The sequence below is a fragment of the Sprattus sprattus genome (genome assembly GCF_963457725.1).
Source record: "Sprattus sprattus genome assembly, chromosome: 1".
In the NCBI taxonomy this organism is placed as follows: Eukaryota; Metazoa; Chordata; class Actinopteri; order Clupeiformes; family Clupeidae; genus Sprattus; species Sprattus sprattus.
In genome coordinates this window covers 34,201,442-34,226,450 of record NC_137920.1, presented here as the reverse complement: position 1 = coordinate 34,226,450, position 25,009 = coordinate 34,201,442, and the positions used below count along the sequence as shown (strand labels likewise).

Here is a 25,009-nt window from a genome sequence, read left to right as displayed (position 1 = left end):
CAGGCCTGTTCAATATCTCCCCGCTCAGATATATTTTTAGGTGAGCTTACAGTAGCAGTGCCTCTTCAGAGCTTTCAAGTCTTCTAAAAAGCTTGAGAGCAAAGACAGGGGGAGACTACAGAGGGAGAGAGTGAAAGAAACCGGAGGAGGACTCCGCACTCCACACTCCCCACGCAACCCACACTACTCTCTCTTCATCCCAAAATGGCTGTCTCTTTGCGGGCCGCTGCAACCATGTGATCCATCCATCTATCCAGATGATATTGGCTCATGCACCAACCTCTGGTTTCTACGCTGTCATAAGTATAATCCCCCAAAGCAGATTTATTGATGAAGCATTTAGACCTTGTTGTCTTGAACTCAGTTCCTGTTTTTGTAAAGGCATGTCCCCTTTTTCTGAGCTGTGACAATATGGGCCAGCTGATGTGTGACCCGTCATTAGTAATGTGGGGTCTGACATGTGATCAGTCAGACTGAAAGGACGTGCTATCGTGTGTGTCTGTGTGTGTTTGAGTTGAGAGGGCGTGTGTGTCTCTGTGTGTGTGTGTGTTTGAAATGTCGTGTCTCTCTCTGTTTGTGTGTATGTGTAACGTGTCACTCTCTCTCTCTCTCTCTCTCTCTCTCTCTCTCTTTTTCTCTCTCTCTGTGTGTGTGTGTGTGTGTGTGTGTGTGTGTGTGTGTGTGTGTGTGTGTGTGTGTGTGTGTGTGTGTGTGTGTGTGTGTGTGTGTGTGTGTGTGTGTGTGTGTGTGTATGATGAAACGTTTTTTATTCCTGTTTATGTCTCAGTTTGCTATTCCTTTTCTGCAATATTGGTTGAAGGCGTTTGGTTCAATAATGGTTCAATGGTTAAAACTCCTTCACAAATCACAGACGATGTTATTGGTTTTGCACAAAGAAGTGGTGGCGAAGGCACATGATGTGTGTGTCTGTGTATTTTTGTGTGTGTGTAGGTTAACCTTCTCTGTCACGTTTTTGGTAATAATTTTATATTGCTAGAGTAATAATCTGACGTATTGGGACACACACACACATACAGTATATACACATCCACTCTGTTCCTCTATTTCTGTCTATATGTCTGTATCCCATCTCTTTTCTCTTTCTCTCTCACTGTCTCGCTCTTACTCTCTCATGCACACATACACCAACAAACACACACACAAACACACATGTGCATGTGATTGATTCTATTTCAACATTCTCTCCCTTATGTCACAGATTACCTCGCAGCCATGACTACTGAGGAGGAGGGTCCCACGGTGGCCTCGTGCTTGTCAGAAGAGGACCACAGGGCTGTCCCACAAGGGGAGGGGCCTGTACAGGAAGAGGAGGGGCCCGCACAGGAAGCAGCTGTTGAACCAGAACGGCTGAGAGTGGAAGAGGAGGAGGAGGAAGATGACGACGATGATGCCAGCAGTGACCTGAGTGCCCTCCTGGTGCCGTACCCCGAGCTGGCGCCCGTCGTTTTCTTCTGCCTCAAACAGACCACCTTCCCCCGCAGCTGGTGCATCAGCATGGTCTCCAGCCCATATCCTTTCAAACTAACAGCCACACAATTTACTGTCGGCACAGTCCCCAGATTTACGTGAGTACAATGGTATGGTCTTCCTCCACATACTCTCACCTAAAGCTGTTGGGGTTGATGATCCCCTGAAATCCATGATGGGAAACGGCAAACTAGGAACTCAGAAAAAGAGCCCCTGGTCTCTAGATTTGAGTGTTTGAGAATGTTCTCTGAGGGTTTTTAGCAGTGACGCATGCCAGCAGCATGACGGGCTCGCCACTTGTCACAGTGACAGGATAGGGAGACGGCCATGCAGATGGCTTTCTAGCTGAAACCAATGTGAGGGCCCCGTCTGGCATCGTCTTGGCAAATGCCGGCCCATGCCAGTGTGATTCTATCAGTTGTTCTGTTCGGTGGCATCTGTTTCGAGACTAACCATATGCCAGTTTGCATGTCGACTTGCAATGGCACGGTCCCTTCCAGCAATGACTAAAAGCTAGGCTGTCTGCAGAGTGAGCTGGGCTTAATGACAGCAGGTATGTTGGCTCATTTGTGGCTAAGTCACAGTTTAAAGCCATCTGTAGCTGGCATTCGCATCATTTGTAATACAGTTATTAAATGTCATTATGTGCATTAGCTGGCTGTGTGTGTGTGAATGCTGAGATTGCGATGTGCTTGTTTGAATGTGTTTGTGTGTGCATGAGTGTGTCAGCTTAGTCTGTGTGTGTGTGTGTGTGTGTGTGTGTGTGTGTGTGTGTGTGAGTGGTACACCCTCAGCCAGTGGGCAAGAATGTCTAATTACACAGGGGGGGACAATCTACTATGAAGTGTTAGGAGGGGTGGGGGGGGGTAACACCATTTTTCCCAGGGTGACTCCTTGGAGAGGGCGGCAGGCACTGTGCAATACTAATGAAGTAATACCATGTGTCATAAAATAAAGTGAGGTGGGAACATGGCTGTGCACTGGATGATGCAGCTGCTGTGTAATAGGATGTACCGGGGAGGGTGTGGGCCGTTTGTCCTATATGCTGTTTGAAAATCAAAGTTTTGCAACTGGTTCCAGAGGGAGAACCTATTATTTTTTCTTTCTGGGAAGATAAAGGAAGAACTAAAAAGAGGAGGGGGGAGGGAGGAGGGGGATCATAGTGGAGGTCCCATAGGAACATGTGAACGAGGCAGAGAATGTGTGTGTGTGTGTGTGTGTGTGTGTGTGTGTGTGTGTGTGTGTGTGTGTGTGTGTGTGTGTGTGTGTGTGTGTGTGTGTGTGTGTGTGTGTGTGTGTGTGTGTGTGTGTGTGTGTGTGTGTGTGTGTGTGTGTGTGTGTGTGCGGGGATTTTGTGCTATGTGCGCACTTGAATGTGTGTGAGTGTGTGCACTTTGCCATCTTACATGTCATTTCAGTGAAATAGATTAATAGATTTTCCTACTGGGAATTGTATGAAGGAGAAAAAGAGTGTGTGTGTGTGTGTGTGTGTGTGTGTGTGTGTGTGTGTGTGTGTGTGTGTGTGTGTGTGTGTGTGTGTGTGTTGTGTGTGTTGTGTGTGTTGAGGACGCATGTGTTTAATCACATACAGGTGCAGCGGTTCTGCAGCCCTATTCCCTAGTGAAAGCTGAATGCTTGTGCAGAGAGAGATCTAGTCTTTCTTGTGTGGTAGCAGGCAGGTCTCTGGTGAACATTCACAGCACATGCGAGGCTCGTAAGTCCACGGCCTCTACCTCTGCTTCTGCCTCATCCCTCAGAGCCTCCATCTCCACCTCCGCCATCATCTACACCACTCTTCTCCTCCTCCCCTGTCCTCTCCTCTGCTCTGTCTCTCTCTCTCTCTCTCTACCTCTCTGTCTCTCTCTCTCTCTACCTATCTGTCTCTCTCTCTCGCTGTCCTCTTTCTCTCTCTCTCTCTGTCCTCTCTCTCTCTCTCTCTCTCTCTCTCTCTCTCTCTCTCTCTCTCTCTCTCTGCCTGCATGCTGCTCAGGGCTGTGACTCTGAGTTCTGCAATGCATCACATCCCTCTTGATCAGCTTTTGCATCCGATTCACATGCAGAGCCGCAGCAGAACATCAGCCTTCATACATTTATTGTTTAGTGTCCTGGGGAGTCCCTGCGTCCCTGGAGTTTTTATTAGCATATGTTACTTAAAGAAAAGTATTAACATTGTTATGTTTTTAGAGATGGGTTACTGTGGCTGACTGAGAACAGTCCTCTGCATCAGTACAATGCTAGCCAAAAAAAGACTTCTCAAGCCACAGGTGGAGATATTCAGATGAGGGGGTGGTATCGTTCTAATGAGCCTGTGTTTGACGTCAGGAGGCAAGTCCAATCTTAAAGGCTTGTTGAATCATGCTTTCTGACCTAGGTAGCCCTCCGAAGAGACTGGGTTGTCTTATTTTTTTTAGTGGGTGAGTAGGCAGTCCAGAAGGGAGTTTTCACAATATGTCCCCTTAGAGACATTAATATATTTCCTTTAAGACATTAATATGTCCCCTTTAAAACATTTATATATCCCCTTTGAGACATTAATATGTCCCCTTTACATTTTCATCAGTGAGGAGGGGACATTTTACAGGAGACCGGATCAGAGGACACGAGAGAGGACAGGATAGAGAGAGAGAGGAGGGCGGACAGGAGAGAGAAGATACACAGTGCGGTCACATGATAGCAGTACCCCGATTTCGGCCAAACCCCGACTTCTCTCTCCATGGGGGGTTAACTGAGTTATCTCACGGTACATGGCAGGGACAAATCCAGATCTTGGCCGCGTCAGTTCAAATAAAATGTGGAATGTTTACGAGCAGCCGATCTGCTACCGTTGATTATACAGTAAATAAGTTGTGAAATGAAACAAAAACACACCACAGTTAAAGTTGTATTAGTATTGATTGATTCACACCGATATGAATGGATTACATTACTAACAAGTGGTGAAAAAGTAATATGAAAATATTTGTTCAGTGAATTAGCACGTAAAGGTGCATTATGCAACAATTATGCTTCAGGATTAGGGTTAGGATAAGCAGTTTAACCTTAAAATAACAGCTTAAAAAAAATTGGGGCGCTACAATGACATTTAATATGGAGAATCGCGTCAGTGCCATTGGCATAGCAGGGTCGATAGGCATATAACTGTGTTCTGTAGTTTCGCTTGCCGCAGCCCGCCGACCTGACTTGTTTACCTTCTGCTGATCTAGTAAGTAGCATATTTGCCGTCTTGCTTAGTCTTGTGTTGCACTTGCTTGATGTTTGACTGTGTAAGGACAGTCGTTGAGTAACTAGTTTGTCATAATGTCAAAGTCAGCACATTTCAAGAGATTTCGTTAGTTTTAGCTGCTAGCATACCTTTAGAGAATAGCTATTGATCCTTATTGCACCTTTAAGGCGAGACACGGCAGGCAAAAACATTGTTTTTTTCAGCAGTGGTCAATTTTGAGATTTTGAGCTAGTTCACTCCCTAAACATGTAATCTTTCATACTAGCATAAAGAAAATATCCTAATTATACATTAATGTGTATATTTATTCACATTTTGTCTGTTAGCGGCGTCAGTATTCTCATAGGTTTCCAGGAAAGTTAGCATTCCAACGTAACGTGCAGTATATCGGCTTTCTAATGCTTGTCATCTTTGGTATCGTTGGAAAGCCCTGTATCTCACACACAAGGCTATGTTATCCAAATAAGGACATTTCCTTTCCAGCAGTAACCAATGATGTTAGTAAAAACGTGGGTTTAAACCTAAAGACGCAATTTCATTGGTTTGCGGTGGTTTCTGACAACGTGGCTTGACACTTCCTTGAATCTTTAAATGCGATTTTCTCAAAAAGAGTTTTTTGTCATACTCCAAGGAAAAAATCTCCACTTCAGTTCACCCTATATACACCAAACTTTCCAGTCTTGTACCCAACTATATTATGAAGACATTTACAGAGGGATTTGTAAATATATTATTCCTAGCCTGAATTATATAACATTATATCCCCAAAAACATGGCGAAAATCGTCTTTTTAAGGGTATCGACAGTATTTTCTGATTTACAGGAAAACTAAAGTAGATATCCATAAACCCCTCTCTAATTTTCTTCCCATCTAATATGCCAACAAAAGGGGAAAGGAATTTTTAACCTGGCTTTATCCCATGATCAGATTTGTAATCTTTTAAACATTATGCAAATTAGCGCATATTTAACAAGATAATACCTAATTTGCATATTCAAACATCAAAATACAAAAAACTTGTAATACATTTTTTTCTAATCTAAACATGAGTAATCAACTGAGAAAGTTTCATGGTGATACCTATTATTTAAGATTTTTACCCTATTCACCTGTAGTGTCTCGCCTTAAGTCGCAGTCAACGTTTCAGTTTCAAAGTTTCAGTTTCGGTTTCAGTATTTCAAAGTGAATGAGAGGGAGTACAAGAACATTGAGCGTCTAGCAGCGATTATCATATCATAATAACATGTATATGTCTATGGGCAGGATCTCAAGCATGCGAAAAAGTTGTTGTTGTCCAGTTGTAAGAGAGTTCCATGCGCGCGTTGTCCGATTTCCAGCATAATCCGATCACTTATCTGGGGGTGTACATCGGTTTATAGTCGGACACAGGAAATCTAGATTTGGGGAGTTACATGAATTGGATCTTCGATTGAAACCGGACTATGCTCGGAAACTGGACACATGTGTCCGCACTGACTGATACAGAGAGAGAGAGAAAGAGGACACATATACTGAGATAGAGAGAGAGGACAGGAGAGAGAGAGAGAGGCAGAGAGAGAGAGAGAGAGAGAGAGAGAGAGAGAGAGAGATGAGCGATAGAGGCAGAGAGAAAGAAGACAGGAGAGAGAGAGAGGCAGAGAGAGAGAGAGAGGACAGGAGAGAGAGAGAGAGGGGCAGAGAGAGAGAGGAGAGAGAGAGGCCACAGATAGAGAGAGAGAGAGAGGACAGGAGAAAGATAGAGAGAGAGGACACAGATAGAAAGAGAGAGAGAGAGAGAGAGAGAGAGAAAGAGAGAGTGTAAAGCCTGTTGGCGCTGCGTGTGGTTACCCCCTCCCCATCCCCCTCCTCCCCCTCCTCTGCGTTGCGGGGTGTGGATGCCACTCCTGTGCCTGGAGAGACTTCATTACTTTCTGATTAGAAAGTTGCTTTCAGAAGTGCACAGTGGTGCCTGAGAAGCAGATTAGCTCACTAGAGAGAAGGATTGCTGTGTCCCATGGTCTGTGCTTGTGCAAAACAGGCTAAGGGAAAGCAGATGATGTAATCATATAATCTTAAATGTAGAGGTGTGTATGTGCGCATGCTTATGTATGCATGAAGGTGTGTGTGTGATGAAGTGTGTGTGTGTGTGTGTGTGTTTATGTGTGTGTGCCTGAGCGTTTGTGCTTCTAGTTTTGCATGAGTGTCCACACAAGGTCAGAATACCACTTAATGACATGAAAGTTCTGTTCATCACATTGTCACATCCATCGATTCCCCGCTCCTCTCCTTTGTGAGCCCTCCGTCATGGATCAATCAGACATATGGATTGATCACTGAATAAGGTCTATTGTGCATGGGAGTGCACTCAGTCAATCCTGATGATCTTGTCACTGGCCTCTGCATAAATTCATCCCTTGTGAGGCACAGGCAATGTAGTTATTTTATTGGAGGCCTTTGGCTGGGCCCAGGGTGGTGGGTGAGAAAGAGAGAGGGAGAGAGGGAGGGAGAGAGAGGGAGAGAGAGAGAGAGATATATAGATAGAGAGAGGGAGAGAGAGAGGGAGAGAAAGAGAGACAGGGAGAGAGAGAGAGAGGGTTATTGCAGGCCTTTGGCTGGGCCCAGGGTGGTGCGATGATAGAGAGAAAGGGAGAGAGAGAGGGAAAGAGAGAGAGAGAGAGGGAGAGAGAGAGAGAGAGAGAGAGAGAGAGAGAGAAAGAGAGAGGGTTATTGCAGGCCTTTGGCTGGGCCCAGGGTGGTGCGGTGCATCTGTGCCACAACACCACTGACCCAGGAACAGTTTGGGTATCCTGCCGGTAATAGTGTAGGGCAGCAATCATGAGGCATTGGCCAGATCTGGATTAGATTATTGATAGAAGAGCAGGAGAGCAGGGAGATGTGAATGACAACATGATCAGGTTATTGATTTCTAGCCAATAGTTCCAAAGGATAAGTTGTTGACATAATTAAACATGATTTTGATGAATACGATTTCTTTATATGATGACAAATATCCCAAACAAAAGTGGCTCGGTAGCCCAAAGGCAGCAATTTCACGTGCTCTGGACCCTTTAATGGATACAAGCCTTCATTCAGTGTCAGTGGTGTGCATTATGGATGATGCACTAGAGCAAATGAGAATCTAATGACAAGAATGGCAATGAAAATGGTTGAAAATCAATACCATCAATGGCAACTGTGTAACTGTAGTGAAAAAATGACCACGCCTCTTTCAACTCCTACTTGTAGCGAGCGTCATCCTATAGCAAAGGAATGCAGCCTGGTGTCCATCTCGAAGTAGAAAGGTCAGTGTGACACTAGTGGGATCACCTTGTCTCACACCTTTCTCTGCCCAGCAGCCAAAGACTTGTTTCACTAATAATATAGCGTGTCCCATAGCCATGGGTGTCAGCTCTAGTGGCTGGCTCGTGTGCATCACCAGATCTAAACAAGGCATAATGAAGTGTGACAAGCTGGAACAATCCACAGTAATGGCGGTGAAAGTATGGTGTGTGTCTGTTTGTGTGTGTGTGTTTGAATTTCTGTAATGCAGTTAGACAGAAGGGCAGCTCGAATCCATAGGCGTCACTGCCCCCCCCCCCCCCCCCACACACACACACACACTTACACACCTCAGTGGGACCCTGATTATGGATCCTCACGTGATCTTTGTGATCAAAGTGTGAGGCCCCACACAGAAATCTGTCACATAGATCTTTGATCTGAAACACAGGTCTCTCCTACATGAGAACCCCTTCCATCTCTAAACTTTAAGTTATAATGCCTGCTTTCAGAGGCGCTTGAGTTGCATTATCTTCCCAAATGGCCTCTGTGATGGTGGCGTTTAAAAAAAAATAACAAAAATAATACTGTCTTCGGCTTCTTAACCCAAATACATATTCTAAAAATCTCAGAGTGGTCTATTCCTCCCATCAGTCTCTGCTTCTCCAGAGAGTACAACTGTACATATTTTATGATGGACCACCTACTGTGTGCTTGTAGCATTTCATTTTCCTCAGACAAGCGGGCACAATAAGGACGGTTCCCCGGACACATGTGCCAACCAACATGGCGTGTTAAGACTGGGAAGGCTGAGAAATGTATAAATAATATCTTTTTGAATTTGCCAAAAATGAAGTGAAGACAAAAATTAGAAAGTTTCTACTACTGTTTCACTCCATTTTCCACAGAGTCTCAGCTGATGAGAGGGGTTCTGTAGATGTGGGTAGGGGGTCTTTGTGAGAGTCCAGTTCTGCTCTCTCATTCTCTTTTCTTTCCCCGCTCTTTCTCTCGCCAAATGCTACGATCCCCCCGTTCTCCGATTGTGCCACTGTCTCCTCATCACTACTGATTAGAGTTCATCTTTCTCTATTCTTCTCTTTCTACAGCTCATCCCCCTCTTTTGACCCGTTTCTTTATTGATGCCATTGTGCTGCGGAGAGTGGGAAAGTGATTTGAGACAGATTACCAGTCATAGTTCACTAGACGCTAATGACTTTCAAAGCCCCTTCCTCTCTCTCTCTCTCTCTCTCTCTCTCTCACACACACAGACACCCTCACCGTCTCTCTGAGTCTCACACACACACACACACACACACACACACACACACACACACACACACACACACACACACACACACACACACACACAAACACACCCCCTCACCATCTCTCTGGGTTTCTCACACAGTCTCTATCCCTCAATGCTGTCTGAACACCACAGAATCCTCTATATTTCCTCTCCTCTCTCTCCTGACCCTCTCATTCTCTGCATATTTTCCTGATTAAATATTTCCTTTTGAACTTTTTCTAAATTCTTTTTCTCTCTCCCTTCATACCTCTGTCTTGGGCAGATAGTTTTTCTTCGGCAAAACGTCACATTCAAATGTCACTGACTGTTCCTCTACAAGTAAGAGAGGGATTTTAACCTTCTCATTCAGCCTTGCCAGTCGAGCTCCATTATGGTGATTGAGGGATTTCATGCTGCTCATTTGTAATCTATGAATATGCTGAAGAGGAAAAGGAGACTAGAATAGCTGAGCAGGAGAAAGAAAAAAAAACCGAGAGAAAGAAAGAAAAGAGAAAGGAAAAGGACCATCTGGTGATTGAGGATAAATCACATGTGCCACAAATTACCATTCGGAAGCTTCTGGACTCCCTCGCTCTTGAACCACACCGATTAAAGGAGTTGAAATGAGAAGCAAGTTTATTTATTTTTTCTTTTCAGAGGAGGCCATTTTGGCTCTGGGAAGGGGCATAGCCAAAATATGTCTGTAACCAGAGTGCGATTTGCCGGGGGGGATGGGGGGGATTTACCCCCCCTCTGGTTTTTACATCCCCATCTCAGCTGGATGAATTTCATACATGGGGGGGATAACCCTCAATTATTAAAAAAACAATGAAAAAACAGACAGGTTGTGACAGCGTTTTCTTACACTTGCTTACATCGCTGGCACTAACGTTCACCTTACCCGAACTGTCAGCATTCTCAGAATTCGCTGGCTTTGCTAATTTCCGTGTATAGGCTACTGTACAATGAATATGAAAATATTTGTTCACTGAATTAGCGAGTTCTGTCCAAAACAGTTGCGTTTCAGTTTCGAAGTTTCAGTTTCGGTTTCAGTATTTCAACGTGAATGAGAGGGAGCACAAGAACTGAGCGTCTAGCAGCGATTATCATATCGTGATAGACATATGCATGTATATGAAGAGAACTAGGCCTATGTATTGCTTGTTTTTTTTTCATGATAAAAAAAAAAAAAAAAAAACATCCCCCCTCTGGTTTTTGGACAAATCGCACCCTGTCTGTAACATCGCTTTAAGAAGGCCTAAATATGTCTGTAACATCGCTTTAAGAAGGCCTTGGTCGCTCCGTCAAGTGTTCCCATTCCCTAATGTCACACCAAAAGACAGCAGTTTCAGTTCAGAAAGAATGGTGAATGGCTGGTCTTCCTCTTGTCATTTAACTGAACATTGAAACTATGTGTAAACAAATCAAAGCATAACATGGCATCTGTGTTGAATGGAGTATAAGTTTGTCATGGTTTTAGTATCCTCTAGACCGGGCAAACATAAAGGTTCTGTCCACAATTCTGGTGCAAGGTTGTTGATATTTAAGCTCACCAGCCAATACAAATACATCCCTCCCTTCCGTGCTCCTCAAGCAATGTGTTGATTGGCTGGAATAGAATCTGAGAATTGCAGACTGTACCTTTAAGGGAGTTGCCTGGTAGCCACTACGCCACCCAACCCTTTGTTCTTGGAGTGTTGTTTGTAATTTAGCTCCTGTATCCGACTCCGGTCAAGCAAAGCCTGACAGTGAACAGTCCATGAATTTTACATGTACTTTGGCATTTCAGGTTAGAACCACTTCTACAGTGCCGGAAGCGTGTGCAGAAGCCATTATATGTGGTGTATAGAAATAAACATGGGTATACTGCCTTTTGGGAAAAGCCCCCTGCAAAAATTAATACATTTCTTACCCTTGTGGCAACAGAATCCCACCCTGAGTTTCAGTTTCTTTACCACATAAAAAGAGCCAGAGAGCAAAGTGTCTCTCAGCAACTGAATTATTACTGGGTCTCTCTGGACATCCACATTATGCTGGCCATTACGCTGGCTAGCTCGCTCTGTTCTGCTCCCACAAGCAAACGGGTTCCACGGGTGACTACTGCCATAAGCTTGAGTAGATAACAGTGGAATTAGCATATTTGGATGAATTATACTTAAAAGCTTCAGTCTGTCGTCAGTTGGATTGTTTTATAAGGGCCTTACATGAAGCAATACGTTCTTAACGGCAGACCACTGACTGTGTCCTGTCAGACATGTGCCTGACACACAGCTGGCTCCTCTTGTGCTGTGGGCCCTTTGGAGGGAAGGTGGCGTGGCTCTCTCTGTTATTCATTTTAAAATCGACATGGGAAGTGACATCTCTGGAGGGGGGAGTGGTGTAGGATTCACTAATGGACACTGTGCCCGAGCAATATTAAAAACAGCAGGGACATTTTTTTCTCTCTCACACACACAGACACACACACACACACACACACATCCAACACCCAGATAATATATTCACTTGCTCAGTTGGTCACATTCGCAGATTTCCAGCAAAGTCACACACACATACGAACACCCACCTCACCGACACCTAAACAACACCGCTCACAAAACACTTCTAGCGTCTCCCCTTCAGTCTCCCCTTAACATTAACGCACACAAACTCTGCAGAGAGGTACCTCAGCCATTAATGACTACCGTAGGGCAGAACACAGAGGCCTTCTGTAATGAAAATATGAGCTGGGAGCTTTCACTGGGAAGACACCTCAGTCTCCATCTAAGACTTGGTCTCAGTCTCTCTCTCTCTGTCTCTGTCTCTGTGGTGTTGGTGCAGTATGAGGGCTGGGGTACGTGTGGGGTGTTTATTAAGCCGGGCAAACTTAATAACGCAGAAGCCGCACTTTAATAAGCTCCTCTCGCCAGCCTGACAGATTGATTAACTTAGAACAATGCAGGTGGGTTTATAATTGGTGCCTTTGTGAACACGTGAGTGTGTGGGTGTATGTGTGTGTGTGTGTGTGTGTGTGTAGGAGTGTAGGTGTGTGTGAAAGATAGTTCATTTGAGTGTGTATGTGTGTATCTGCGTGTGAGTGTGTATGTACGTATGTGTGTGTATGAGTGAATTTGTGTGTGTGTGTGGGTGTGTGTGCGAGAGAGAGTTAGGTAAGCAGTGCACTGCGGTATGTTCATCGCTGATTAACATGTTAGCTTTTCTCAGTTGTTCTCAGACCTCCTCTATCTCTAATTACATATCTCTATTTCTGGCATAGACAGTAATATGACGGACAGACAGATGGGCAGTCAGCCGGACAGACAGCCTACCTACATGGTTGAACTGACTGACTTCCTTTTGGAAATCAGCCCCATCTTTTATCATGTGCCTGTTGCATAAACCAAATGAAATCGGATTTCAGTGGAAGTGCAAAATAGTCTATCTATTTCCACACACAAAGACACACACACACACACACACACACACACACACACACACACACACACACACACACACACACACACACACACACACACACACACACACACACACACGCACACACACACACGTGCGGTTGTGAGGCACTGTAGTCTGTGCTGATTGCACACCTGAGGTTTTCTGCAGCTTCCTCCTCCATTCCCTCTAATGGATGCACATGAAAGCGCACAGCTGAAAGGGCGCTCTGGGAATTGTGATCTCAGTCGCACCACAGCGTGTCACTCCCCTCTGCTATCTATTCACTATTATTCCTCTCTGTTATGCTAATCATTGATCTGGGACAAGCTTTGTTGTCCATAGCGAAGCAGTCCAACAAAAGGCAAATTCATCTGTATATGGCAAACTCCATACCCCATACCCCATTCCCCATACGCCATACGCCATACGCCATACGCCATACGCCATACGCCATACGCCATACGCCATACGCCATACGCCATACGCCATACTCCATATTCCATACTCCATACCCCATACCCCATACTCCATATATCAAAGGGCTTTGCATAGCTATCAAAAAGATGAAATTGTAATAACTCTACTCCCAAAAAAGGATGGTGATTAAGTGTTGGACTAGGTAAGGGATTCAACCTCTTGGATTTTTTTTATGGATTTATGGACTTTAGCCATACCTAGGTCCAGAAATCCAAATTCAGTTCTGTTTTTATATTTTTGATAACCTAACTTTTTCTAATATGGCTACACCTACTATCCTCAACTGTATCTCTGAGGAGAATATGGCTACACCGAAGTTAGAGCACTGCATTGCCCTGGAGAACCATGAAACACAGTTGTTCCTGCATGGCCCTCCGATCTCCCTCTTTTGAAACAAGTGAATCCAGCAAGTGTGGCACGCTCGTCACACTCAGCCTGAGCTGGCACCCCAACCCCCACCCCCCACCCCTACAGCACACTTTTCTCCCTATCTCTCCCAAAGGGGACGGGGTGTGTAGTTGCTGAATGTGTGGGCGGGGGTGCTATAAGGGTTGGGGGTGCGACCCTTTGGCAGGGAAGCCCTTTGGTGTGACAACAGTGAGCTCTCAGTCAGACAGAGGCGGGCCGTCTTTCTCAGCCTGCGCTGAGTGACACGCTCGGTAATCAGCATCGCACAACGCTTGTCGCTCTTCTCTCTCTCTTTCTCTCTCTCTCTCCCCCCGATGCGTGCCACTCTCGAGAGGCAGGGTGAGTGATGATTAGACAGATAATTGCATGAGACTCTCTGACATCCATCATCTCCGTGCGGTTGTCGGCACAAAGAGTCGGAGAAAAGTGGCGGCGCCAGCTACGGTGGCAGCGTTGGTGGTGGAGTCAAAAGCTTTAGGACGCACAACGGAGTTTAAAGCTTTAAGACACCAACTTTTAAAAATGATTTTAATGTGGGGGATATTTTTTTTTACTCATCTCTTTGTGTTTGGTTGTGTGTGTGTAGGTATGTGTGTGTGTGTGTGTGTGTATGTGTGTTTGTTTGTGTGTTTGGTTGTGTGTGTGTTGGTGTGTGTGTGTGCTTGTGGATATGTGTGTGCTTGTGGGTGTGGGTGTGTGTGTGTGTGTGCTTGTGGATGTGTGTGTGTGTGTGTGCTGGTGGATGTGTGTGTGTGTGTGTGCTGGTGGATGTGTGTGTGTGTGTGTGTGGGGGTGTCTGTGTGTGTTTACAAAGATGAATATGAGGTCCCTGTGGAGAAAACCAATCCCTATGATGTCTAACAGGGAGAAGGGGGGAGAAGGGGGGGGGGGGGGGCAGTTTGTCATTGTTCCAAGAAAGCAGCATGCATAGAAATCTCTCTTCACACATAGAAAGAGAGAGAGAGAGAGAGAAAAGGAGAGATAGACAGAGAGAATAAGAAGAAGAAAAAGAGAGAGAGGCAGGGAGGGTGGAACTAATGCGAACACACCTTGATCCATTGGCAGTCTCTGCACCTCTCTCTCTATCTATCTGTCTCACTCTCTCTCAGTGTGTGATCAGGTGTGTGTGTGTGTGTGTGTGTGTGTGTGTGTGTGTGTGTGTGTGTGTGTGTGTGTGTGCGCGTCGATGTCATCTTGCCCTTGACCGGTCTCAGACTTCACACTTACACACATTCATATTCCCTTCGCGACATTGCCCACACCCCTCTCCGCACTCACTCGCATATTTCACCATCATGTCACTGCGTGGGCACATGAGAATGCCAGACTATTCATGAACTCTATGTGGTCTCCATCACGCACGCGTGTGTGTGTGAGTGTGTGTGTGTGTGTGTGTGTGTGTGTGTGTGTGTGTGTGTGTGAGTGTGTGTGTGTGTGTGTGTGTGTGTGTGTGTGTGTGTGTGTGTGTGTGTGTGTGTGTGAGTGTGTGTGTGTGTGTGTGTGTGTGTGTGTGTGTGTGTGTGTGTGTGTGTGTGTGTGTGTGTGTGTGTGTGTGTTTGCGTGTGTGTGTGTGTGTGTGATTCTGTGTCTGCCAGTGTGCCTGTGTGCCTGACTTGTTCCTGCCGTCTACAGCACAGAGAGCTGCACGGGGACCAGAACATCTCCGCTCTAAGCCCCTTGCCAGCTCATAGCTACCACCCATGAGTAAGTGTGCATGAATTATTCATGCTTATGAAAAGAAACACAGAACTCTCTTTACTGGATCAACACAGAAAGATAGCACATGGAAGAGTATCTTGCATTTACGTGTAGATTTGTCATATTGATATACGATATCGAATTATTATGACAGGCTTCAGATTATCTTCAAGGAGATCCACGGTTCGGTGGGTAGCTCCCCGCTCCCCCCATTTTTGTGTTTTTTTTATTTATATTTTTAGTCCTGGTTTTTGGTGCGGCACAATAAAGTGAATTCATTAGACACTCCAGGCTGTCAGGCCATCCTCCCTGGGAGCAGGAGAGCTCGCACAGTGACGCACAGGGGCACCGGGTGACGTAGCCCAGCAATCACAAGGAATCCCGACAAAGATGAAAGCCAAGAGGAGGGAGTTGTGTGTGTGTGTGTGTGTGTGTGTGTGTGTGTGTGTGTGTGTGTTTGTTTGCTTGATTAAGAGGGAGGGTGTGTGTGTGTCTGTAGTGGGAGAGGGGGTGGGTGTGTTGTGATTGCATATAAAATATAAAAATGCGATCTGTGTGTGACTGTGTGACATTGAAGTGAGCGTGACTGCAGACAAGGCAAGGTGAATGTGAATGTGTGCGTGTGGGCGTTTAGCCAGATGCAGGATAGACAAAGTGTGAGTGTGTGTGTGTGTGTGTGTGTGTGTGTGTACGTGTGTATTTGTGTGTGTATGCATGTGTATTTGTGTGTGTGTATGTTTGGATGTGTGTGTGTGTGTGTATATTTGGGTGTGTGTGTGTATGTGTGTGTGTATGGCCCAAACAAGCCCCAAGGAGTACAAATCACAAATCAGAGGCTGAATCAGGTTGCTGGGCGACACTGAGAATAAATTCCTTCCTGTGGTGATCAAAGGCAAGAGCCTCATCCTGGCAGCATACAGTGCACCATCCGTCTCCTCAGCTGTGTCCTCAGTCATCGCCTCAGCCTGACAGACCCACCCCCTGTAGGCCTCAAGGGTATTTCTAGCTCCACAGCCTATAACAGCCAAAGCCATCTCCCCAGTGTACCTATCAGAGGGCCCCAATATCTGGTAATATTAATACTAATGTTAGCATTAGCCTTAGTATGTTTACAGAACCCTACAATCTGGAAGTTAGAAGCGTGTGTGCAATAGGTCATGTACGACATGGTTATAAATGTGTAATAAAGCTTGTGGCCAAAAATGATAATGGCATATGCATGCACCTTGGATGGGGAGTGGGGTTGTAGCTCATGCCGGTCATTATTGTGAGCACTGGCACCTTATACCTGGAACTGGTTGGTACCACCAGGGGGTGCTCAAGAGTCTGTTCAATGACCGTTTGAGGTGCCAGTGTTTACAAGCATGACACTTTGTAAACGTTTGAGCTACAACTGCTTTCGCTTGGATGAAAAATGGCTCTCAGTATAGTTGATGTGGCTTTAAGGAAGTATTCTGCTGAGCATTGTGGCAATAGTGGATGAAGTGTTACTTTTTTGTGTACACAGGGCATCTCTGTTGTTACACTGGGGCCTATTGGTATCTTGCTTGTAGAGCCTTTGCGTTTTGACTGATGAATTGTGGGAAATGAAGTCAAGCATTCAATAATTCCGATGTGGCGAACGATGCTCCAGTAGTTCCTTTCATCCTATGCATTGTGTTGGCTTTTTCCCTCTTCTTCTTCTTCTGTAATAATGTTCTCCATATTGATTGTCTTGTGTGCTGCCTGCTCTCCACATCTCTCCCCATCTTCCTCATTTTTTCTTTCTCTCCCCTCCCCTGTACTCTCCATCTCTTTCACCTTCTGTCTGTGAATTGTGTTTATCTTGCCTCATCTTTGTAAAGTGGAGGGCCAGATTGATTATCCTGTTCCAGTGCGGCCCCCCCCTCAGGTAGGGCCCCTGAGAAAGGAGCCCAGACTAGCGAGTGATCATTATCCATTCGGCTCATCTGTGTCACAACAGGCTGTTTCCAGCATCCATCATCAGCAGAGGAGTGCCAGTGAAGTACAGTAGACAACTGACAGCAGAGTAGACAGCAGAGTATTTCTATAATGATTGCTATGTGACATCATTGCACCCTCACTCTGACCACCACATTTCGTCTGAGGCTAAGATGGTGCCCTCTTATAGTTAGTCACAGTTCATCTGGACCTAAGAGATGGTGCCCTCTGATAGTTAGTCACAGTTCATCTGAAGCTAAGATGGTGGCTCTGATAGTCACAGTTCATCTGAAGCTAAGATGGTGGCTCTGATAGTCACAGGTCATCTGAAGCTAAGATGGTGGCTCTGATAGTCACAGGTCATCTGAAGCTATAAGATGGTGCCCTCTGATAGTGATAGTCACAGTGACCTAGCAGTGGACCTCTTTTTTCAGATTATCGAGGACTGGATAGGTATCTTCTCAGTGGCGGTCCGTGCATTTCACGACTAGGCCTTCAGCGATGTCCTACACGATGTTAAACTGAGTGAATCCACCTCCTAATACCATCATTATGACGCCATGGATCTCGAACCAGTATATTTTATACAGAAAGGCAGTATAAGTGAGCATTGCATCACCTTAACATAGTCGAGTACAACAGACTTTATTAATATTTCCGGAGCATTTCAAATCAATACACCCGTATTAACAATACATTAAGAGTAGTAAACTCTAAGTTATATGATCGCTTGGATATTACTGTCACAACTTAAAAATAAAAGGCGATTTTCAGGGATTAGTCTACAAAGTTTTATTAAGTCCACCAAAAGTAGCCTATGTGACTCAATGTGAGGTTTAACAAGTTTAACAAGTAACATCGCATTGTCCCACCTGCAAAGCAGTTTCATTAAACTTCCCATCCTCACGATATCCAGTTTTTCTTGAAAGTTCCGTCTTGAAAATGGCGTTGTAATTGTATCAAAAACTGGAATTATCAAGTTTGTGTAAACTAATTTATTTGAGTTGGTTAATGTAATTATATTTAGTCTTACCAATTGAAACAACTAGAAGAATAAGCATTGAAACCGATGTACGTCGTTTTAGCCAGCTAAACTGAGCACTGAAGCACTGCACCGGTCTGCCTCAGTATCCAATCAAAGGACGTTTACGTGTCACGTTCAACGCGAGGAAAGAAATTTTCCGGGCCTTCTAGAAGGCCCAGTGTCGCCAACTCGAAATCTGATTGGTTGTCACAACTGTCTGTTTCAGTTCATTCAACTTAAATGAACTGAAACAGCAAGTTGTGATAGCCAATCAGATGTACACGGGCCTTCAATGTGAATTCTGAAGGCCTCAGGGAAGATTTCTGTTCTCTGGGAAGATTTCAAGGAGCGTGGCAACACATGATAGCGGAAATATGATTGGATGAAAGCTCTAACATAAATGAACAACGCTGGAAGCATGAAATGAAGATAATGGACTATGGGGAATCATTTAATACATATTTATGAAAAGAAAATATTAAAATTAAATTTATTTTATTACATTTATTTTCTGATGATGTTTAGGCCAGCAGAGAAGGCCTTGAAGGCCCTGACGGACCGCCACTGTATCTTCTAAATGTGACTACAGAATATATTTTTTAATGAGACCATTATTAAGAGTTTAGACGAGTTATATGGGTATAATACGTTTTTCTTCATTATAATTGAATTACAGCACCAATCTAATTATTAAATATCCACACAGTGATAATATGTGATTAAATGTGGAGATCTTGGCCCGTGTTCACCAAGCATCTTGACTAAAAGTAGCTCCTAACATGCTAATTCAGGAGACACGCCTAACAGTAATGGGCGTGTCAGTCCTAACCTTGGGCCTCCTCATTGATTTCAATAAGAGTCATTTGCCAAGACCCTCAGCGCTAAAACTACCACCTAAGTCCTGGAGAACTGAGAAGTAATCGAGAGGCCTGCTGACTCACTAAGACCAACTCCCGAATGAACAGAAAATGACAGTTTCTATCATTTCACGTGACAACGTTTTAGAAATGCAGAATTAGCCTACCGTTTCAGTCATGAGGGAATACATAAGGAGCTTGTGAGGGATGCAATTACGTCACTAACCAACCGCGAGAACAACCAAACCAGTGCCGAAATTGAATTAAATGTAATGTTTGATTGCAAAATCAGTAGCTTTGCCAATTGTATCTATGGGAAACTTTCAGTTAGAAACTTTAAGTGTGACTTAGGAGTAGGCCTATCCTTAGTGGTAAGATACAATGATTTTTGTGTAACCTGGAATGTAATTCATGACTTTGGGTTAACCAATACCGGGCCCTTTGTTTATGTCCTATCTGAACTGTAGGAAAATACAAGGCTTATAGAAAACACTGCACTAATGCATTGCGCAAGTGACGTTCATGTAAATTGCCATAAAAATGAACAGCTATTCCTCACAGAGACACTGATGAAGACAGACTGGTCCTGTTGGTGCAGTTTAGTGTAGTTATTAAAATGGTTGGTGTCTTGTGTCACAGTGTTGTGGTAGAGCAAAGTGATTTACATTCCCACACAGGCTCACAAGTTTCCCCTTGAGCCACAGTGAGGCCGACCCATATTGCGGCATTATTCCTCGTTGCCAATTTGGCCAACAAATGAAATAGCCTAATAAAATCGTATCGTCCCAGGTCACTCCTCTCGACCGCAATTGCTTAGATTTGTATTGCAATAATCCACAGAGATAGCAGCCATACATTATTTTTAGTGCAGGAAAGCTGAGGGGAGGACTGGAACCTTTATGATTTTCTTTTGTTTCTAGTCTTCCGTTGCATCACATTTACAGCTACTCATTTAGTAGACAATATTATACAAAGTCTCCTACAGGACAGTACGGATCTAAATGAGTATCATGAGAATGCATGTTCCCTGGGTATCCAACCAATCAGAACTGTTTGTGTGCTCCCAGGGTTCCCATGGTCACACCCATGACAAAACCCATGATTAATTTAATTCAATTCAATTCAATTTTATTTGTATAGCGCCATAACAATACAATTGCCTCTAGGCGCTTAACAGAGCCCAGAGCCTGATTAAACGGACAATTTAAACTTCTGAGTATTTTTTAGTTTTGTTTAGCTTTCATTAAATTTACTTTTATTCACTTTCACCTGTTTTTTGTTGTTCATTTCCTTTTATCTCGCTTGTTTAATATATTTAAAATTGATACATTTCTCTGAATTTATTATCAATGTATTTACCTTGACTATAAAGCACTCTAATACAACTCCTGGTTTTTTTTTTTTAATGCGCTATGAAAATAGACTTGACTTCACTTCACTTCATGATCCGTTGTTGTTGTTAGCACCTTGCAGTTAAGCCCCAAAACCATATAACCAGAGCATAGAGGAACACAACCATAACATCAGGCCGGGGGCCTCTGAAGGATCAGTGGGTTATCTGGCCTGGCACTAGAGGTTGTGTACTCAGGGCTTATGAAGGTGAAGCTGCTGATTCTCACTCAAACAAACGGGGATTAGCGGAGAGCATCCTAGAACTGTGCAGGACCCTTTCTCTCTCTCTCTCTCTCCACTGTTGGGAGCTTGTTTAAATGGAATGATGAGTGTATTTGTGTGTGTCTGTGTGTGTGTGTATTTGTGTGTGTGTGGGTGTGTGTATTTGTGTGTGTGTGTGTGTGTGTGTGTGTGTGTGTGTGTGTGTGTGTGTGTGTGTGTGTGTGTGTGTGTGTGTGTGTGTGCACGCACATGTGTGTGTTTGTGCGTGTGTGCGTGTACAGCACCAAGCTATTAAGAAATACATGATTTAATTAGAAAAAGAAGCATTCAGGCACACACACACACACAGGCCTCCTTGTCATTATTTGCTGTCTAACATGCTATACTGCACTGACCTTGGTTATGCTGGATTCAACACGTTTTGTAATCCCGATTCCTCTCGTTGTGTTAACACCAGACAAACGATTGGATTGGATCAATGACAGCATTAAGTGAAGCACGGTTCCAGAACTGAAGACTGCGTACCATGAGGCAGTTAGTGTCCTTTCTTATTCAAATCACTTGCCTCATGTTTCAATAACATCAATACTAGATGAAGATGACTAGAAGAAAAAGGAGCCTCATCGATCTAACAGAGTTATTGTCTTCATTAGCATCTGCACCCCGCTGGCTTTAAGCTTTGCAAATTGACCCTAGAACTGACCTTTGATGTACACCCTTTGAAAGAAAAAAGGCTCAGTACAAGATGACATGACAGCTGTGTAGATCTTTAAAAATCTTGCCCTTTTCATATCCTAGTGGCAACCTCACCATAATCGTAGAGGGAGGCTGAAGTTAGTTTAAATGAAAGATTATGTGTGATGGTGTAGTGCTGTCACAAACACCTCCAGATTAACTCTTCCTTGTCATGCTTGAGTGTGGTACTGTTTCTCACGACACAAACCAAGAGCGGAACATTAAGTAGTATTAGAAAGGGAAGCACTGTGAAAACCAGTGCATTAGAATGCCTCCTACTGGATTCTCCACTAACTCCACATACTCCAGTCTCCAAACAGACCTGACTCCTCAGTAGTGTATATATACATATGTATAGTGGACTCGAGCCAGGAAAAGTACCGTCTCAAAACTTAGCTACCGCCTTACAAAATGTTGACACGTTAACTACTTTATGATGAATGAGACAATTTGGGATGGGCCATCGCCCTCATTTCATTCAATAATGAGACCTTCAAGGCTGCAACATTTGTATTTTTTGATCTCATAAATCATTGACACCGTGAGTCGGTCTTCTTTTTCCTCCCTCAACTTCTGTTGCTTACAATAGTCAAGGTTTGTCTATGAGTGTATGCTTTTTAGTAACAGTCGAGGTTTGGTATTTAATGGCAGACAGATGCAACTGTACATCCCACATTTCATGACCATGATATGATATATCAGCACCTGTCATTAGGCTTCCCTCTCGTACCCGGCATAACTCAACTCTTAACCTTCTTTCCTACCTTTAATGCGTCTAGGCCTTTCCCTTCCCTGCAGGGCACAGCAGCTTGTGATGCCGGCGATGATAGTAGCTCTCCACCACCTCCTGCCGCTAGCACCATGTGACGTTCTTCCCACTCAGCAGTGGATGCCAATAGGCATTAGGTCATGGTTGCTCCCACTCGTGCCATATTTAGACCGTACAGCCAATCCAGCTGGGTTTTTGTTCGGTGGGAGTTCCGATGCACATCCTTTGCTATCGTTTATATACATTTACAGACATAGAGAAAGTGCATGTGTGTGTGAATGTGTGCATGTGCCTGTGTGCATGTGCCTGTGTGTGTGTGTGTGTGTGTGTGTGTGTGTGTGTGTGTGTGTGTGTGTGTGTGTGTGTGTGCATGTGTGTGTGAGTGAGTGCATGTGCCTGTGTGTGTGTGTGTGTGTGTGTGTGTGTGTGTGTGTGTGTGTGTGTGAGAGTGTGCATGTGTCTGTGAGTGTGTCTGTGTGTGTGTGTGTGTGCGCATGTGCGTTGAGGCTACCACCCCTGCCAGTATGCCAGTTTCTTTTTTATATTCTGCCATGTTAAAGCAGAGGATTATGAGTTGGTGGTCAGCCTCTACTCAGCCCACTGCCTCTGCCCTAGAGCTCAAGAGGACATCCCACCTCTCTAGCCTCTCTCTCAAAACACAGCCTCACATTATCAGCGTGGAAGAGAGACTAGTTCTAGCACACCTTGTGTGCCACAAACACAGCCTCACATTCTCACTGTGGAAGAGAGACTTGTTCTACCATATCTTGTATGCCATGAACACACAGCCTCACATTATCACTGTGAAAGAGAATAGTTCTAGCAGATCTGTTGTGCCATGGACACAGCCTCACATTATCACTGTGGAAGAGAGAATAGTTCTGAGGTAAAGTGTTGCAGTTAGGTGTTGGAACAGGGTTGGAACACTAGGCTAAAAGTGCAGCTAAGGGGGGACTTCAAAGGGAACGACTTTCCTCCAATTAACTCTGCAGGGAGACTGATGTGTGTTAAGATAGTTCTGTGTGTGTGTGTGTGTGTGTGTGTGTGTGTGTGTGTGTGTGTGTGTGTGTGTGTGTTTGTGTGTGTGTGAGTGTGTGTGTGTGTGTGTGTGTGTGTGTGCACATTTGTGTGCATGTGTGTGTGTGTGTGTGTGTATGCGTTGTGTGTGTGTGAGAGTGTGTGTGTGTGTGTAGCAAGTCTAACCCCCACTGTCACCATCCCTGATGTCCACTCATTAATGATTTTCCCCTCCTCTTTCTTACTCTGATTTTCTCTGAATTTCCTCCATCTGCTTTTTCTCATCTTTTTTAATAATTACGCCTATCTACATTAGGCAGGGGAGATGCAAGAGATTTTAAAGCCTGGCTTGTCCCTGTGTGTGAACCTGCTTCCTGTGGTGTGTGTGTGTGTGTGTGTGTGTGTGTGTGTGTGTGTGTTTGTGTGTGTGAGAGAGAGAGGGAGGGAGAGAGGAGGAGGGAGGGAGTTTAGCTTTTTGAAGACTACTATCAAAGACAGACAAAAGTATGAAACCGAAAAGGTTGCCGGTTAGGCTGATTGCTTTGCTGATCTGTGGGACCTCGTGACTAGACTGCCTCTGGAGGGCTGTTAATATGCCGGCAGGGTAGCAAAATGTCTGCAATATTTTTTTAACACTCACAAAGTGATTTGGGGAGCCAGCTACTTGTTTTGTTGCAAGTTTTTGATCTGTAGGTTTACTCAAAGAAGTATGTGGACTAGACCTACTGATACAGCACTTGTGTGCTGGCTTTAGCTTTAAAGGCAGCTTTGGTGGTTAATTGACTCAGACACACAGGGATAAGTGTGCTTCTTATTGTCAGTTGCAGTTTTGCAATTACGATAATGGCTTTTGGGACAGCGACAGTTTAATAAGTTGGAGGTTGCACTGGATGATCACTGTGCAGGTTTTCATATCAGATCAGACTGACTGGGTCTATTAGCTGCATTGTGCTTCTGTTTGCGGTTTCGATTCGCCTCTCCTCTCTCTGTCTAGAGTGCAGTTTTGTGGCTTTGGCGTTCAGCCACCTCCTGGCTAAATTGCCTCACGTCGTTTGACTCTGAATCCATCCTTATTTGTGCTCAACACTTTTCTCCAACTTTCATTAAACTTTTTCCGTTGTTTATGCTGCTCTCACTACTGTGTTTGGCCACTGATTCATCCTCTTCCCTGTGCCCCATCACTTTGACGACAACCTCTTCTCTCTCTTCCCTTCCTCTATCCACCCTACTTGTCCTTCCATCTCTCTTTATCTTATGATGGTGCTTGTCAGAGTTGGGGTTCAGGTATAAGAATAACAAGAGCATTGGATTTTGTCTGTAGACAGGAGGTTCAAACTTTTTAAATACCGGTAAAACAGAGGTAGACCTAAACAACATCATATAGAGAGTCATTTAGATTTACATGTAATCTTTTAGCAGACACTTTAATGCAAAGCTACTTATGTTGCAAAGCAGTAGGGGAAGACAGTGCTATACCTTACATTACCATACACACACGGTGATGTCAATTCTCAGGGAAGCCAGTATTGCACATCACTTCTTGTATTGATGACAAGAACCTCTAATTTCAGTTGACATTCGCTGTAATCAGCCTCCAGATGTGTACGCCCTGAATGGTGGTAAGATCTGTCGTTAAGGAAAGCACGTACTGGGGAGCTTTCACACCCGGGGAGAATTTCTTCCATTTTTCTAAAAGGCAAGCTTTGTAACCTCAGCTATAAAATCAACAAGAACAAAACAAGAATAAAAAAAAAGCCTCTGTTTTTTTCCTCAGAC

At 44.4% G+C, this 25,009-nt stretch overlaps 1 protein-coding gene across 1 annotated transcript in view; it reads left to right on the top strand.

Moving 5' to 3' along the window:
• Positions 1-1,380: 1,380 nt before the first annotated feature.
• The window catches only part of cacna1ib (calcium voltage-gated channel subunit alpha1 Ib), a gene marked incomplete at its 3' end in the record, with an annotated part of 148,468 nt that continues 124,839 nt past the window's right edge, over positions 1,381-25,009 (top strand). The window contains 1 exon segment of the mRNA XM_080843756.1: positions 1,381-1,529. Within this exon segment, the coding sequence (XP_080699882.1) occupies positions 1,516-1,529 (14 nt within the window). The 5' untranslated portion in view covers positions 1,381-1,515.